General features: G+C 48.8%; 1 protein-coding gene across 1 annotated transcript in view; it reads right to left on the reverse strand.

The window, feature by feature from the left end:
* WDR25 (WD repeat domain 25) overlaps window positions 1–19,095 on the reverse strand; it is a 59,706-nt gene extending 40,611 nt beyond the window's left edge. Inside the window, exons 1-2 of the mRNA XM_040333022.1 lie at window positions 18,842–19,095; window positions 13,413–14,309 (exon numbers count right to left, since the gene is read on the reverse strand). Of these exons, the coding sequence (XP_040188956.1) occupies window positions 13,413–14,297 (885 nt within the window). The 5' untranslated portion in view covers window positions 14,298–14,309; window positions 18,842–19,095. The remainder of the gene's footprint in view (window positions 1–13,412; window positions 14,310–18,841) is intronic.
* Window positions 19,096–19,255: the final 160 nt, after the last annotated feature.

Below are 19,255 nucleotides of genomic sequence, written 5' to 3' on the forward strand. Positions count from 1 at the left end.
TCCATCACCAGGAACTCGGTGTGATCCTCCTCCTCTACCATCATTGCGGCACTCTCTCCATCACCAGGAACTTGGTGTGATCCTCCTCCTCTACCATCATTTCGGCACTCTCTCCATCACCAGGAGCTTGGTGTGATCCTCCTCCTCTACCATCATTGCGGCACTCTCTCCATCACCAGGAACTTGGTGTGATCCTCCTCCTCTACCATCATTGCGGCACTCTCTCCATCACCAGGAACTTGGTGTGATCCTCCTCCTCTACCATCATTTCGGCACTCCCTTCTCCACCAGGAACTTGGTGTGATCCTCCTTCTACCATCATTGCGGCACTCCCTCCCCCACCAAGAACTCGGTGTGATCCTCCTTCTACCATCATTGCGGCACTCCCTTCTCCACCAGGAACTTGGTGTGATCCTCCTTCTACCATCATTGCGGCACTCCCCCCATCACCAAGAACTTGGTGTGATCCTCCTTCTACCAACATTGCGGCACTCCCTCCATCACCAAGAACTTGGTGTGATCCTCATCCTGCCATCATTGCGGCACTCCCTCCATCACCAGGAACTCGGTGTGATCCTCCTCCTCTACCATCATTGCGGCACTCTCTCCATCACCAGAAACTTGGTGTGATCCTCCTCCTCTACCATCATTGCGGCACTCCCTCCATCACCAGGAACTCAGTGTGATCCTCCTCCTCTACCATCATTGCGGCACTCCCTCCATCACCAGGAACTCGGTGTGATCCTCCTCCTACCATCATTGCGGCACTCTCTCCATCACCAGGAACTCGGTGTGATCCTCCTCCTCTACCATCATTGCGGCACTCCCTCCATCACCAGGAACTCGGTGTGATCCTCATCCTGCCATCATTGCGGCACTCTCTCCATCACCAGGAACTCGGTCTGATCCTCCTCCTCTACCATCATTGCGGCACTCCCTCGATCACCAGGAACTCGCTGTGATCCTCCTTCTCTACCATCATTGCGGCACTCCCTCCATCACCAGGAACTCGGTGTGATCCTCCTCCTCCACCATCATTGCGGCACTCACTCCATCACCAGGAACTCGGTGTGATCCTCCTCCACCATCATTGCGGCACTCACTCCATCACCAGGAACTCGGTGTGATCCTCCTTCTCTACCATCATTGCGGCACTCCCTCCATCACCATGTACCACGGTGGTACACGAAGGTAGGTGGAGGTACATGTAGGTACATGGTGGTCAGCGCTGTCCATACATGACAGGTCCTCTTTGTACTCTAATCCTCAGCGCTCCGCCTGTACAGTCCCGCGTGAGTGCCGGTTATCACCTGACCACCAATGTGACCCATCCAGGTGAGACGGGACAGGAAGGGGCAGAACACCACCCGATCTTGGAGGGAATATTCTGCCATCCATCCCCCCGGCATTGCCATCGTCTCTTTTCCATCTCTCGCCTGGCTGCGTCTGATGAATGGACGGACTTTCAGGACCGGTCTCCCAGGATTTCCTTTTCTCCCCCCCAATCAATCTCTGCCCTTTGTAAAGCCATTCGACGCGTTCCGCTCTGCTCCGCTCCCGCTGTTACTGCTTACAGAAGAATACCACACATTTTCTCTCCATTGCCCCTGAATGCCGAGGAATTAATCACTACGCCACCCCCGATGCCAATCCCCCCATCCCCCGTATAACAGATCGCTCAGAGTTCTCACATGGCTGATCGTTGTACGAAGCGGAACCCGAGGCGTAGGCGAGAAAACTTACGGGAGACCGACAACACCGCCCATCCCCCACACTCCCAACACAGGAAGGCAATGTGTCCATGTGACACCGCCAGACATTACATCGCACATCCAGGGTCACCATCCACCATCTCAGAGATGATACAATCATGGAAATCCTGGTGCCTGTGCAATTCTCAGCTGTGTTAACAAATGTCTGACACAGATCAGCCCCTGCTGCTGCCTTTCACCTACAAAGTTACAATGTACAGTCTGATCACTGGGAGGGGAGGGGGGGGAGACTGAGGAAATGCTTCCTTCTGCCCGCGGCAGACTGGTGACATCATCTCAGTCTGGGTGGAGTCACTGACTGGAGCTCAAGGACGGCGTTTTTAAATAAAATGAAGAGATTTGTGCCTAGGATAAGATAACGCAATCAGCATCAAGTAGTAGAAGGAGAGGAATGCAGATTGTTCTGATTGTTGAATAATTTTCCGACTTAGAACTCCTATCCACAATGAGCGCGTCCATCATCCACCTCTAAAAATAGACCGCAGGTTTCCATGGCGCCATCAACAATACGCTTTGTTTCTGATCATAGAACTGAGATTTTCAGACTAAAATGTCATTTCATAACACAATGTACATCCATTGGAGGAGGAATTCTTCCCTATAAAACACTGTCCAGGTGTGAGGAATTCTTCTCTATAAATATTGTCCAGGTGTGAGGAATTCTTCTCTATAAATATTGTCCAGGTGTGAGGAATTCTTCCCTATAAATATTATCCAGGTGTGAGGAATTCTCTATAAATATTGTCCAGGTGTGAGGAATTCTTCCCTATAAATATTGTCCAGGTGTGAGGAATTCTCTATAAATATTGTCCAGGTGTGAGGAATTCTTCCCTATAAAACACTGTCCAGGTGTGGAGGGAATTCTTCCCTATAAATATTGTCCAGGTGTGAGGAATTCTCTATAAACATTGTCCAGGTGTGAGGAATTCTTCTCTATAAATATTGTCCAGTTGTGAGGAATTCTTCCCTATAAATATTATCCAGGTGTGAGGAATTCTCTATAAATATTGTCCAGGTGTGAGGAATTCTTCCCTATAAATATTGTCCAGGTGTGAGGAATTCTTCCCTATAAAACACTGTCCAGGTGTGAGGAATTCTTCCCTATAAATATTGTCCAGGTGTGAGGAATTCCTCTCTATAAATATTGTCCAGGTGTGAGGAATTCTTCCCTGTAAATATTGTCCAGGTGTGAGGAATTCTTCCCTGTAAATATTGTCCAGGTGTGGAGGGAATTCTTCCCTATAAATATTATCCAGGTGTTAGGAATTCTTCTCTATAAATATTGTCCAGGTGTGAGGAATTCTCTATAAATATTGTCCAGGTGTGAGGAATTCTTCCCTATAAATATTGTCCAGGTGTGAGGAATTCTTCCCTATAAATATTGTCCAGGTCTGAGGAATTCTTCTCTATAAATATTGTCCAGGTGTGAGTAATTCTTCTCTATAAATATTGTCCAGGTGTGAGGAATTCTTCTCTATAAATATTGTCCAGGTGTGAGGAATTCTCTATAAATATTGTCCAGGTCTGAGGAATTCTTCTCTATAAATATTGTCCAGGTGTGAGGAATTCTCTATAAATATTGTCCAGGTCTGAGGAATTCTTCTCTATAAATATTGTCCAGGTGTGAGGAATTCTTCTCTATATTGTCCAGGTGTGAGGAATTCTCTATAAATATTGTCCAGGTCTGAGGAATTCTTTTCTATAAATATTGTCCAGGTGTGGAGGGAATTCTTCCCTATAAATATTGTCCAGGTGTGAGTAATTCTTCCCTATAAATATTGTCCAGGTGTGAGGAATTCTTCTCTATAAATATTGTCCAGGTGTGAGGAATTCTTCCCTATAAATATTGTCCAGGTGTGAGGAATTCTTCTCTATAAATATTGTCCAGGTGTGAGGAATTCTCTATAAATATTGTCCAGGTGTGAGGAATTCTTCCCTATAAACATTGTCCAGGTGTGAGGAATTCTTCCCTATAAATATTGTCCAGGTGTGAGGAATTCTTCTCTATATTGTCCAGGTGTGAGGAATTCTTCTCTATAAATATTGTCCAGGTGTGAGGAATTCTTCCCTATAAATATTGTCCAGGTGTGAGGAATTCTTCCCTATAAAACACTGTCCAGGTGTGAGGAATTCTTCTCTATAAATATTGTCCAGGTGTGAGGAATTCTTCCCTATAAACATTGTCCAGGTGTGAGGAATTCTCTATAAATATTGTCCAGGTGTGAGGAATTCTATTCTATAAATATTGTCCAGGTGTGTGAGGAATTCTTCCCTATAAATATTGTTCAGGTGTGAGGAATTCTTCCCTATAAATATTGTCCAGGTGTGAGGAATTCTTCTCTATATTGTCCAGGTGTGAGGAATTCTTCTCTATAAATATTGTCCAGGTGTGAGGAATTCTTCCCTATAAATATTGTCCAGGTGTGAGGAATTCTTCCCTATAAAACACTGTCCAGGTGTGAGGAATTCTTCTCTATAAATATTGTCCAGGTGTGAGGAATTCTTCCCTATAAACATTGTCCAGGTGTGAGGAATTCTCTATAAATATTGTCCAGGTGTGAGGAATTCTATTCTATAAATATTGTCCAGGTGTGTGAGGAATTCTTCCCTATAAATATTGTCCAGGTGTGAGGAATTCTTCCCTATAAATATTGTCCAGGTGTGTGAGGAATTCTTCCCTATAAATATTGTTCAGGTGTGAGGAATTCTTCCCTATAAATATTGTCCATGTGTGAGGAATTCTATTCTATAAATATTGTCCAGGTGTGAGGAATTCTATTCTATAAATATTGTCCAGGTGTGTGAGGAATTCTTCCCTATAAATATTGTCCAGGTGTGTGAGGAATTCTTCCCTATAAATATTGTCCAGGTGTGAGGAATTCTTCTCTATATTGTCCAGGTGTGAGGAATTCTTCTCTATAAATATTGTCCAGGTGTGAGGAATTCTTCTCTATAAATATTGTCCAGGTGTGAGGAATTCTACCCTATAAATATTGTCCAGGTGTGAGGAATTCTTCCCTATAAATATTGTCCAGGTGTGAGGAATTCTTCTCTATAAATATTGTCCAGGTATGAGGAATTCCTCCCTATAAATATTGTCCAGGTGTGAGGAATTCTTCCCTATAAATATTGTCCAGGTGTGAGGAATTCTTCCCTATAAAACACTGTCCAGGTGTGAGGAATTCTTCTCTATAAATATTGTCCAGGTGTGAGGAATTCTTCCCTATAAATATTGTCCAGGTGTGAGGAATTCTTCCCTATAAAACACTGTCCAGGTGTGAGGAATTCTTCTCTATAAATATTGTCCAGGTGTGAGGAATTCTTCCTTATAAATATTGTCCAGGTGTGAGGAATTCTTCTCTATAAAACACTGTCCAGGTGTGAGGAATTCTTCCCTATAAATATTGTCCAGGTGTGAGGAATTCTTCTCTATAAATATTGACCAGGTGTGAGGAATTCTTCCCTATGAAACACTGTCCAGGTGTGAGGAATTCTTCCCTATAAATATTATCCAGGTGTGAGGAATTCTTCCCTGTAAATATTGTCCAGGTGTGAAGGAATTCTTCCCTATAAATATTGTCCAGGTGTGAAGGAATTCTCTATAAATATTGTCCAGGTGTGAGGAATTCTTCCCTATAAATATTGTCCAGGTGTGAGGAATTCTACCATATAAAACACTGTCCAGGTGTGAGGAATTCTCTATAAATATTGTCCAGGTGTGAGGAATTCTTCCCTATAAATATTGTCCAGGTGTGAGGAATTCTACCATATAAAACACTGTCCAGGTGTGAGGAATTCTCTATAAATATTATCCAGGTGTGAGGAATTCTTCCCTATAAATATTGTCCAGGTGTGAGGAATTCTTCCCTATAAATATTGTCCAGGTGTGAGGAATTCTTCCCTATAAAACACTGTCCAGGTGTGAGGAATTCTTCCCTATAAATATTGTCCAGGTGTGAGGAATTCTTCTCTATAAATATTATCCAGGTGTGAGGAATTCTTCCCTATAAAACACTGTCCAGGTGTGAGGAATTCTTCCCTATAAAACACTGACCAGGTGTGAGGAGAGGAATTCTCTATAAATATTGTCCAGGTGTGAGGAATTCTTCCCTATAAATATTGTCCAGGTGTGAGTAATTCTTCTCTATAAATATTGTCCAGGTGTGAGGAATTCTTCCCTATAAATATTGTCCAGGTGTGAGGAATTCTTCCCTATAAATATTGTCCAGGTGTGAGGAATTCTTCCCTATAAACATTGTCCAGGTGTGAGGAATTCTTCTCTATAAATATTGTGCAGGTGTGAGGAATTCCTCTCTATAAATATTGTCCAGGTGTGAGGAATTCTCTATAAATATTATCCAGGTGTGAGTAATTCGTCCCTATAAATATTGTCCAGGTGTGAGGAGATCTTCCCTGTAAATATTATCCAGGTGTGAGGAATTCTTCCCTATAAATATTGTCCAGGTGTGAGGAATTCTTCCATATAAATATTGTCCAGGTGTGAGGAATTCTTCTCCATTAATATTGTCCAGGTGTGAGGAATTCTTCCCTATAAAACACTGTCCAGGTGTGAGGAATTCCTCCCTATAAATATTGTCCAGGTGTGAGTAATTCTTCTCTATAAATATTGTCCAGGTGTGAGGAATTCTTCTCTATAAATATTGTCCAGGTGTGAGGAATTCTTCCCTATAAATATTGTCCAGGTGTGAGTAATTCTTCTCTATAAATATTGTCCAGGTGTGAGGAATTCTTCCATATAAATATTGTCCAGGTGTGAGGAATTCTTCTCCATTAATATTGTCCAGGTGTGAGGAATTCTTCCCTATAAAACACTGTCCAGGTGTGAGGAATTCCTCCCTATAAATATTGTCCAGGTGTGAGTAATTCTTCTCTATAAATATTGTCCAGGTGTGAGGAATTCTTCTCTATAAATATTGTCCAGGTGTGAGGAATTCTTCCCTATAAATATTGTCCAGGTGTGAGTAATTCTTCTCTATAAATATTGTCCAGGTGTGAGGAATTCTTCTCTATAAATATTGTCCAGGTATGAAGAATTCTTCCATATCCCATAATACCCAAGGCAGACAGACACAATAGAGCAATGGAATCAAGCCACACCCCAAACGACCCAACAAAGAGTGGAGCCAGGCTGGAGACGGGACACAAGAGTGGAGACAGGCTGTGGAGACGGGACACAAGAGTGGAGCCAGGCTGTGGAGACGGGACACAAGAGTGGAGCCAGGCTGGAGACGGGACACAAGAGTGGAGCCAGGCTGGAGACGGGACACAAGAGTGGAGACAGGCTGTGGAGACGGGACACAAGAGTGGAGCCAGGCTGTGGAGACGGGACACAAGAGTGGAGCCAGGCTGGAGACGGGACACAAGAGTGGAGCCAGGCTGTGGAGACGGGACACAAGAGTGGAGCCAGGCTGGAGACAGGAGACAAGAGTGGAGCCAGGCTGGAGACGGGACACAAGAGTGGAGCCAGGCTGGAGACGGGACAAGAGTGGAGCCAGGCTGGAGACGGGGACACAAGAGTGAAGCCAGGCTGTGGAGACGGGACACAAGAGTGGAGCCAGGCTGTGGAGACGGGACACAAGAGTGGAGCCAGGCTGGAGACGGGACACAAGAGTGGAGCCAGGCTGGAGACGAGAGAGAGAAGGGGAGTCTCCCAGTGCAGGTAACAATGTAACAGGAGACCTTTCTATAAAATACTGTACATAATACACACTCTTCCATATTGATTGTATTAGAAGACGTGTCAGTTCCACATAAACATTTAAATAACCTAAACCGCTCAAAGATTCGGGTTCCCATGACAACAGCATCAGTGGAGAAGGGAAGCGGAGATGGTTTGCGGTCGCTGCGGCTGTATGAGACATATGGTCATGGAAGAGACATGTTCGCGCATATTCATGACGGCTCCAGAATGACTTCTAGCAAAGACAATACATATTTAACTCCTGCTACTCTGGAACCAGACAGAGGTACTCATGTGTGCCTGTGAACCCCAAATGATGGAAATGTCCCCCCTTCCTGAGCCAGGGGGGGCGGGGGAAATGTCCTTCGTCTATTAAAAGTCGCCAGAGAGTGAAGATTGATGACTGAACGTCTCTGATGAGTCCTCCAGGGCGTGGCACACCACATACAGCCTCCCCCTGAGCTGGAGCGATGGAGCATTCCTGCCCTCTGATTGGCTAACAGAGCTGTCAGTCAAATTGTAGGATTTAGGAAAATTAGTGCTGGACCAATAGGTTTATTTTATTGGTATTGTGATCGTAAGGTAAATTACTGTTGTTGTAAATGATCTGGTTCCGGGGCGGGCGGCTTCTACACCCCAGAGGATCTCCACAGTCTCTTTGGCTTGTAGTATGATGTAAAAAGAGTTGAAATTAAAGCGCCGCACCACTGCTAAGAGGTTCAGATACAAACTCATTCCATTAAGGGTCAGGGGTACAATTCAAAAAGTAGCCAACGCATTTCGGGGTTCTAAGTGCCCCCTTCATCAGGGCTAGAAAGAACATAAGAATATTTTCATATCAATCAGATATCGAAACACTACAGAAAACTGGATGAGAAATCACGAAGCTGAATCTGAGGATCGCTAAATTAAAAGAGCTACTCACCTACACACACTTACCAACTTATAAAACGCTCGATCAAAAAGTCTTGAGAAAACTTTGTACAATGCAAAAGGAAAGCTTTAACAAGAAACCAAAAAAAAAAAAAAACTAGAAAGAGACAGATTGGACAATGAACAAGGACGGACAAGACCCTGGAAATACAGGAGAACTATGGAGGACACAGAAAACTTTGAACTGAACCACCAACCAAGTAGCACCAATGTGTATACTAAAACCGGGAAGACCTACAACGAAGAAACCAAAACTAGAACACACAGAACCAAAATCTTCTACAAGAAGACCCTTCTTTGTGTGGTCTCCACATCTCCATATACATCGTCTTGACCCTTCCTCGTGTTGTATAGAGAGATGTGTAGACAACAGAAGGAAGAGTGGGGATGATGTATAGCAGGGATATGCAATTAGCGGACCTCCAGATGTTGCAAAACTACAAGTCCCATCATGCCTCTGCCTCTAGGTGTCATGCTTGTGGCTGTCAGAGTCTTGCTATGCCTCATGGGAATTGTAGTTCTGCAACAGCTGGATGTCCGATAATTGAATATCCCTGATGTATAGGGAGATCTGTAGACAACATGAGAAAGGGTGAAGCCCATGTATAGGGAGAAGTGGAGACATCGTCTCCACCCTTCCGCGTGTTGTCTCCACATCTCCCTATACATCGTCTCCACTATTCCTCGTGTTGTCTCCACATCTCCCTATACATCGTCTCCACTCTTCCTCGTGTTGTCTCCCCTTTTCCTCGTGTTGTATAGAGAGATGTGAAGACAACAGAAGGAAGAGTGGAGATGATGTATAGGGAGATCTGTGGACAACATGAGAAAGGGTGAAGCCCATGTATAAGGAGAAGTGGAGACATCGTCTTCACCTTTCCTCGTGTTGTCTCCACATCTTATACATCGTCTCCACCCTTCCTCGTGTTGTCTCCACATCATCTCCACTATTCGTTGTGTTGTCTCCACATCTCCCTATACATTGTCTCCACTTTGCCTCGTGTTGTCTCCACATCTCCCTATACATCGTCTCCACCCTTCCTCATGTTGTCTCCACATCTCCCTATACATTGTCTCCACATCTCCCTATACATCGTCTCCACCCTTCTTTGTGTTGTCTCCACATCTTATACATCGTCTCCACAATTTCTTGTGTTGTCTCCATATCTCCCTATACATCGTCTCCACCCTGCCTCGTGTTGTCTCCACATCTCCCGATACATCGTCTCCACCCTTCCTCATGTTGTCTCCACATCTTATACATCGTCTCCACAATTTCTTGTGTTGTCTCCATATCTCCCTATACATCGTCTCCACCCTGCCTCGTGTTGTCTCCACATCTCCCGATACATCGTCTCCACCCTTCCTTGTGTTGTCTCCACATCTCCCTATACATCGTCTCCACACTTCCTCGTGTTGTATAGAGAGATGTGTAGACAACAGAAGGAAGAGTGGAGATGATGTATAGGGAGATCTGTAGACAACATGAGAAAGGGTGGAGCCCATGTATAGGGAGATGTGGAGACATTGTGTCCACATCTCCCTATACATCGTCTCCACCCTTCTTTGTGTTGTCTCTACATCTTATACATCGTCTCCACTATTCCTTGTGTTGCCTCCACATCTCCCTATACATCGTCTCCACCCTTCTTTGTGTTGCCTCCACATCTCCCTATACATTGTCTCCACTTCTCCTTATACATCGACTCCACCATTCCGCGTGTTGTCTACAGATCTCCCTATACATCGTCTCCACTCTTCCTCATGTTGTCTCCACATCTCTTTATACATCGGCTCCACTCTTCCTTGTGTTGTCTCCACATCGCTCTATACATCATCCTCACTCCACTTTGGTACACAAGTAGTAAAATATTTAGCATTTGATGCTCTGCTAGAACGTCCTAACCATCGCTCTCCCCTCTGATTACATCACACACTTAGCAGCTCAACATATGTTTCCATCCGTCTCCACCGCCGTATCCTTCCACCGCCACCAAAGTCTCTCCTTTCAATGAAGCGCTTAGGAACACTGGACGCCATATGGTCCTCACACGCCGAGCGACAAGCTGCTGCAATGTGTGACTGAAGGAAATGTTTATTTTTTAACTGATTGTTTCCCCGTTCCATGAAATGAGGAGCTGGTGATATTTTCCCCAAATTTCCAAATGTACTTCCCTGAGTGGCCAGTCCAAGCACAGGTGACATCAGGTAGACGTGAGATCTTCTGCTGACCGTCACTTCCTAGAACTTTGTACCTTTGGAAGCTCCATCCCGCCCAACATAATACATTTTGGGTAAGTGTGGGTGGTGGGTGGGGGGGGGCGAGAAGACCCTCTGCCCACATGTGAGTTTTGGTTAATTAGGAGACTTCTCATTTCTTACATAGAGTAGGGACTCCGACCCCTAACAAGATCACAGACAACAACAAAAAATTATTATATAACAACTATGGAAGAGTAAAGAGCTGGGAGGTTTACCCTGATTTTCGGCCCAGCTATTCACCTTCACTCCACAGATTTTCCCTGCAGTACTTTTCTGCAACTTGATTTCCTCATTCTGATAGACGGCATAATTTGACCTACATCTTCTGAGCCCAGGTCATCCTAGACCCCCCCCTAGCCTGTGACTAACCAAGAGAAGCAGCACAGTGATGCGCTCATCTCTCTGCCCTCTCCTCCTATCAGCACACTTCTTTTCAGCACATGCACAGGGTGGCTCTTTGTGCTGCTTCTCCCTCTCACACTCCAGCCCTGCTGTACAGGGCGATGCCAGGTCACATCCAGCTCTTTGCACGGCTCGTATTTATAATGAAGTATTAACGATTACAGATCTGCATTAGGTTGGGTCATTTATAACTGCCCAGAGGGAGGGGCACTGCTAACAGGAGGTTCCAACCCTTCTCTGCAGTACTCAAAGCTTAAAGCTGAACTCCGGCCCTTTCTGAATAGGACCCCCTCCCCCTATAGTAAAGCTCTTCATACATGTGAGACCTCTTTACATTTCCTCAGTGGATGAAGAGATCCCGGATCTGGAAGATCTTCTCCCCGGAGGAGTCCAGGAGACACAAACCAAAATCTGACCCGTCTCTCCACCATCGATCCAAAATATCAGTTTTCTGTGGATTCTCAGAGTATCGATATGGAGTGTCAATGACGGAAAGAAACTCCTTCGCACCAATGGAGGGGGTGGGGACGCACACGGGGTTATCGCCATAGTTACCATCGATCAGTCAGTCACCTTTTTATCCTCCCCACATTCAGTATAAATGAACCGATCAAGGTTTACCGATAAACCTGGATCATTGTACGGCCGTCACTGGGCTTATACTGCCCACATGTGGACGAATGTTGTCATAACACCTTCCCCTGTCAGTGCGAGAGTTAAATCGGAGCGAATGCTTTGTGTTTCCGTGACAACAAGACTTCCTAACTGACACACCGAGGAAAACAAAGACATGAAAAGTCTTCTCTGCCGAACAGGAAATCATAAGAAACACCGAAACTCTCTATATATTCATCATAGGAGCGAGCGATCAGAGAGAGCGAATGACACCGAACACAACGAGTACCTATCCAATGTACCAACACAGCGCAGCCCGGGACATCACTGAGAATGCAGCCTATCCAATCACTAGAGAGCGGTGACATCACTGAGAATGCAGCCTATCCAATCACTAGAGAGCGATGACATCACTGAGAGTGCAGCCTATCCAATCACTAGAGAGCGGTGACATCACTGAGAATGCAGCCTATCCAATCACTAGAGAGCGGTGACATCACTGAGAATGCAGCCTATCCAATCACTAGAGAGCGGTGACATCACTGAGAATGCAGCCTATCCAATCACTAGAGAGCGGTGACATCACTGAGAATGCAGCCTATCCAATCACTAGAGAGCGGTGACATCACTGAGAATGCAGCCTATCCAATCACTAGAGAGCGGTGACATCACTGAGAATGCAGCCTATCCAATCACTAGAGAGCGGTGTCATCACTGAGAATGCAGCCTATCCAATCACTAGAGAGCGGTGACATCACTGAGAATGCAGCCTATCCAATCACTAGAGAGCAGTGACATCACTGAGAATGCAGCCTATCCATTCACTAGAGAGCGATGACATCACAGAGAATGCAGCCTATCCAATCACTAGAGAGCGGTGACATCATTGAGAATGCAGCCTATCCAATCACTGGAGAGCGATGACATCATTGAGAATGCAGCCTATCCAATCACTAGAGAGCGGTGACATCACTGAGAATGCAGCCTATCCAATCACTAGAGAGCGGTGACATCACTGAGAATGCAGCCTATCCAATCACTAGAGAGCGATGACATCACTGAGAATGCAGCCTATCCAATCACTAGAGAGCGATGACATCACTGAGAATGCAGCCTATCCAATCACTAGAGAGCGGTGACATCACTGAGAACGCAGCCTATCCAATCACTAGAGAGCGGTGACATCACTGAGAATGCAGCCTATCCAATCACTAGAGAGCGGTGATATCATGGAGAATGCAGCCTATCCAATCACTAGAGAGCGGTGACATCACTGAGAACGCAGCCTATCCAATCACTAGAGAGCGGTGACATCACTGAGAATGCAGCCTATCCAATCACTAGAGAGCGGTGATATCATGGAGAATGCAGCCTATCCAATCACTAGAGAGTGATGACATCACTGAGAATGCAGCCTATCCAATCACTAGAGAGCGGTGATATCATGGAGAATGCAGTCTATCCCTTCACTAGAGAGCAGTGACATCACTGAGAATGCAGCCTGTTATCATATGACCGGTGTGGTCAGTGCAGTGTTATCATATGACCGGTGTGGTCAGTTCAGTGTCATCATATGACCGGTGTGGTGATCAGGGACACTGACTGGAGACAGGATGTTAAAATACATTTTGTTAACGATTTTTTTTCCCATTGGATGCTCGCATGTCCCTGGAGGTGGCCCCAATGAAGTGGCCCCGTAGTGGGAGGTACCTGACAGGTGCACTTACCTTGACTGTGGCATCCATGGAGGCGGAGAGGAGTAAGTGGCTGTACTGCTTCACCGGACACCACTGGACGCGGTTGACGGGGTCGGAGTGTTCCTTTATCTGGAACACCACGTTGCGGGGGATCTCCGTCTCCGTGTATTTTAGCGGTAGGTGTGGCCCCAGGTAGTCAGACGCTCTGTAGATGCTGCGTGCTGATTGGACGGTGATTGGACCCGCTCCGTCTCTATGGGTCCCTTCCGTCACACTGCATTGTTCCTGGCGGAGTCTTTTAGGAATATAAGGTCTGACTCCGCCCCCGGGGGGCCTCTTCTGCTGGACGGCCCCCGCGTTTCCGGAGGGGATATCAGAACTGTTCACTTTTCTGTCCATGGTGGGAAGAGAATTAGCGGGGAACCTCTGTGTGCTGCGATTCCCTCCGCTGCCAGAGGGGGGTGGACCCCCACCAGAACTAGGAGCCCTTCTGGTAACATTGGTGGGGTGCAAGGAGACGTTGCTCGGGTAGAGGGGGTCATTCCTTGGGTAGAGGGGGATGTCACTTGAGTGCAGGGAGACATTACTCAGGTGCAGGGGGATGTTGCTCGGGTGGAGGGGTACATTGCTTGCGTTGCTCGGGTGGAGGGGCACGTTGCTCGGGTGGAGGCGCACATAGCTCGGGTGGAGGGAGAAGTTGCTTGGGTGCAGGGAAACGTCGCTCGGGTGGAGGGAGAAGTTGCTTGGGTGCAGGGAAACGTTGCTCGGGTGGAGAGGGACGTCGCTCGGGTGGAGGGGGACGTTGCTCGATACTTCTGAAGACTCCGGTTTTCTGGCAGATGTTTCGGTAGCTTCGGTACAACGAGATTCATCCGCGTCGGAATCGGACTCCTCATAGGCCACCAAGGAGCTCATTGTTGAGCGGCTCTGCAGGGGAGGAGACAGAGAATGCTGATTGGACACAGGCGTGGGATTGGGGGGGCAACACCCACTCATCATTTTGGATTTAGTCATATTTTAGCTACATTGGAAGACATTTCTAGAATCTCTGGGGCAGATTCAGGTACCTGCGCGCCTAGTTACGGCGGCGCAGCGTATTGTATTTACGCCGACGCAACTTACAGGAGCAAGTGCAGTATTCACAAAGCACTTGCTCCGTAAGTTGCGGCGGCGTAGCGTAAATGGGGCCGGCGTAAGCCTGCGTAATTCAAATGTGGAAGGGGGGGCGTGTTTTATGCTAATGTGTGATGACCTGACGTGATTGACGGCATGCGCCGTCCGTGTACATATCCCAGTGTGCATTGCTTCCAAGTACGCCGCAACGACGAATTGGTTTCGACGTGAACGTAAATTACGTCCAGCCCTATTCGCGAACGACTTACGCAAACGACGTAAAAAATTCAAATTTTGAAGCGGGAACGACGTCCATACTTAACATTGGCTGCGCCTCCTAATAGCAGGAGCAACGTTACGCCAAAAAAGCCTTACACAAACGATGTAAAAAAACTACCGCCGGGCGCACGTACGTTCGTGAATCGACGTAACTGGGTAATTTGCATATTCTACGCCGAAAAACAACGGAAGCGCCCCTAGCGGTCGACGTAATATTGCACACAATTATACGCCGCCGCATTCAAGTTACGTCGCCGGAGGAAGCCTATTTTTTAAGCGTATCTGCCTTTGAGAATCGGTGTAACGATACGCCGGCGCAGATTTCAAATTACGGCGGCGTATCTGGAGATACGCCGCCGTAAAAGCTACCTGAATCCGCCCCTCTATCTATATTCCGGGAGTAACAATGTAATAAAATGATTTCCGGTATGAAGGATTGGACACGCCCCCACACACAGATTTCTGGGATATAGAATGTCTTTATAAATAAAGTTGTAAAAAAAAAAAAAATAATGTAGCTTTTTGACAAACAGAAGAAGAAGAAGTGCAACTTGAAAATATAAATAAAAAAAAATAAAAAAACGGGACTCTCTATTGGCTGTGATGTCATAATATTACGGTGTTCTGTCGAGAAGTGCCCCCCCTTCCCCATTGAATAGCGCCCGGGACGAGCGGCGCACACGCTGTACGTTATAGCACAACTGCTGATTTGCCGATCAGCTGGGCTGACGTGACCACGGCGCATGCGCACATCGTAGGAGGTATCTCTGGATGGGAGATACCATTTCACAGGCACAATTGAAACCTGTACAAACAGCGGGGGGGGGGGGGAGCGTAGTTCTCAGATTGTGGCTCGCTGTTGCAGGGCGGCTTTACAGTGCGCTTATGGTCCGGGGTTTGATGGTCCGTTCAACCAGGGATCGACAAATCCCGGGCACCAGGTCGCCATGGCGACTAGAAATAGTGTCCTGGCGACTTGGCTTGGAAGGTGAGCTGGCGCCATCTGGTGGTGGCCGTTGGTATTACAAGTTAAACAGAAATTCTAATGTAATTTTTCACTATTTTCACTGCCATCTTTTTCCCTCTAATTAGAACCCCCAAACATTATATATATTTTTTATCCTAACACCCTAGAGAATAAAATGGCGATCGTTGCAATACTTTCTGTCACGTCGTATTTGCGCAGCGGTCTTACAAGCGCACTTTTTTGGGAAAAAATACACTTTTTTTAATAAAAAAATAAGACAACAGTAAAGTTATCCCCATTTTTTTTTAATATTATGAAAGATAATGTTACGCCGAGTAAATTGATACCCAACATGTCACGCTTCAAAATTGCGTTTGAACACTGTTTACATATGCGGGCGCTGCTCACGTATGTGTTCACTTCTGCGCGCAAGCTCGTCGGGACGGGGCGCGTTTTCTGGCTCCTAACTTTTTTAGCTGGCTCCTAGATTCCAAGCAAATTTGTCAACCCCTGCGTTCAACGCGGCCACATGCCGCCCTCCAGCAGCAGCGAGGCACAATCTGAGAACTACGCTCTCCCCCCGCTGTTTGTACAGGTTTCAATTGTGCCTGTGAAATGGTATCTCCCATCCAGAGATACCTCCTACGATGTGCGCATGCGCTACACTAGATTTTCACCATTCACGTTAGACTTTGTTTGTTTGAGCGTTCGCTGCTTTTTGGTCATTCGTTGTACTTTTTTTTTTTTCGGTTTGGGTTTAGCGCAGTTTTTCCCCCTTTTCTCCACAAAGTACTGAATATCACTTTTATAAGATCAGATTGGTGGTAATAATAATAAGAAGTGTGAAATGTCAGATTTCGGTGGGTGTAACAAGATGTCCGCCTGGTCACTTCACACTCTATGCTCACTGCAGCTGCGGGTGTACCAAGATGGCGGTGACAGAACGTCACTTCTGTTACAAGTTTTGACGGGTCGCCGAATCTGACGGAACGCCAACACAGGGGACACCTCCGCACATGGGGGCTCCTGGAGGAGGAGGGGGGTGGGGGCTACAGGAGGAGGATGAGGAGGTGGTGGGGGCTCCTAGAGGGGAGGGGGTGAGGGCCCCTGGAGGAGGAGGGAGGTGGGGGCCTAGGGGGGCTCCTGGAGGAGAGGGGGGTTGGGGCTCCTGGAGGAGGAAGGGATGGGGGCTCCAGGAGGAGGAGGAGAAGGAGGTGGTGGAAGCTCCTAGAGGGGAGGGGGTGGGGGCCCCTGGAGGAGAGGGGGGTGGGGCTCCTGGACGAGGAGGATGGGGGCTCCAGAGGAAGGGGGTGGGGGCCCCTGGAGAAGAAGAGGGTTCCTGGGCATGGAGGGGCTCCTGTAGGAGGGGGATTGGGGCTCATGGAGGAGGGGGGGTGGGGGGCTACAGGAGGAGGAGGAGGAGGAGAAGGAGGTGGTGGAAGCTCCTAGAGGGGAGGGGGTGAGGGCCCCTGGAGGAGGAGGGAGGTGGGGGCGTAGGGGGGCTCCTGGAGGAGAGGGGGGTTGGGGCTCCTGGAGGAGGAGGGGGGTGGGGATGGGGGCTACAGGAGGAGGAGGAGGAGAAGAAGGAGGTGGTGGAAGCTCCTAGAGGGGAGGGGGAGGGGGCCCCTGGAGGAGGAGGGAGCGTAGGGGGGCTCCTGGAGGAGAGGGGGGTTGGGGCTCCTGGAGGAGGAGGGGGGTGGGGATGGGGGCTCCTGGAGGAGGAGGAGAAGGAGGTGGTGGAAGCTCCTAGAGGGGAGGGGGTGAGGGCCCCTGGAGGAGGAGGGAGGTGGGGGCGTAGGGGGGCTCCTGGAGGAGGGGGGTTGGTGCTCCTGGAGGAGGAAGGGATGGGGGCTCCAGGAGGAGGAGGAGAAGGAGGTGGTGGAAGCTCCTAGAGGGGAGGGGGTGGGGGCCCCTGGAGGAGAGGGGGGGGTGGGGCTCCTGGACGAGGGGGATGGGGGCTCCAGAGGAAGGGGGTGGGGGCCCCTGGAGAAGAAGAGGGTTCCTGGGCATGGAGGGGCTCCTGTAGGAGGGGGATTGGGGCTCATGGAGGAGGGGGGGTGGGGGGCTACAGGAGGAGGAGGAGAAGGAGGTGGTGGAAGCTCCTAGAGGGGAGGGGGTGAGGGCCCCTGGAGGAGGAGGGAGGTGGGGGCGTAGGGGGGCTCCTGGAAGAGAGGGGGGTTGGGGCTCCTGGAGGAGGAGGGGGGTGGGGATGGGGGCTACAGGAGGAGGAGAAGAAGGAGGTGGTGGAAGCTCCTAGAGGGGAGGGGGCCCCTGGAGGAGGAGGGAGCGTAGGGGGGCTCCTGGAGGAGAGGGGGGTTGGGGCTCCTGGAGGAGGAGGGGGGGTGGGGATGGGGGCTCCTGGAGGAGGAGGAGAAGGAGGTGGTGGAAGCTCCTAGAGGGGAGGGGGTGAGGGCCCCTGGAGGAGGAGGGAGGTGGGGGCGTAGGGGGGCTCCTGGAGGAGAGGGGGGTTGGGGCTTCTGGACGAGAGGGAGGGGGTGGGGGCCCTAGAGGAGGGGGGATAGGGGCTCTTGGAGAAGGGGGTTCCTGGACGAGGAGGAGGAGGGGGGATGGGGGCATGGAGGGGCTCCTGTAGGAGGAGGAGGAGGTGGTGGAAGCTCCTAGAGGTTGAGGGGGTGGGGGCCCCTGGAGGAGAGGGGGGGTTGGGACTCCAGAGGAAGGGGGTGGGGGCTCCTGGAGAAGAAGGGGGTTCTTGGATGAGGAGGAGGAGGGGGATGGGGGCGTGGAGGGGCTCCGGGAGGAGGGGGGTTGGGGCTCATGGAGGAGGGGAATGGGGGCTCCGGAAGAAGGGGGTGTGGCCCCCTAGAGGAGGGGGATGGAGCCCCTGCAGAAGAAGGGGGTTCCTGGAGGGGGTATGGGGGCGAGGGGGGCACCTGGAGGAGGGGGGTTGGTGCTCCTGGAGGAGGAGGAGGGGGAGGGGGATGGGGACTCCGGAAGAAGGGGGGTGGGGGTCCCTGGAGAAGAACAAGGTTCCTGGAGGGGGGTGGGGGGGGGCTCCTGGAGGGGGGGGGCTCCTGGAGGGGGATGGAGGGCCCTGTACAGGAAGTAGAAGGTGTACAATGTGTATAAATAATGGACGTACCCCCCGGATCCTGACTGAAAACCTCTGAGGGATGACATCACCCAGCACGTGACTCCTCTTCCTCAAGAAGAGCTTCTTCCGGTCCGTCACCGGATGTCTTCCCCCGGCGCTCTGATATATATATGCGGGTGTATGGTGATGTCACACACGGGGGAGATGGATGATTATGGGGGGAGATCCGAGTAGCGGGAGAAGGAGGAGGAAGAAGAGGGAAAAGTGATAGTGATGGAGGAAGGGAAGGTGGGGGAGGGAACCATGTAGTTGGGGGAGGAGTTTCCCGGGGAAGGAATATTTGGGTGCACAAAGTACAGAGCGGCGTGTCGGAGGATTTCACCATCCGAGGAGAGGAGAGGTAACACCACGGGGGGTATATATACATATATATGTATATATATATATATATATATATATATA

This window comes from Rana temporaria, chromosome 13 (assembly GCF_905171775.1).
Source record: "Rana temporaria chromosome 13, aRanTem1.1, whole genome shotgun sequence".
NCBI classification, from domain to species: domain Eukaryota; kingdom Metazoa; phylum Chordata; class Amphibia; order Anura; family Ranidae; genus Rana; species Rana temporaria.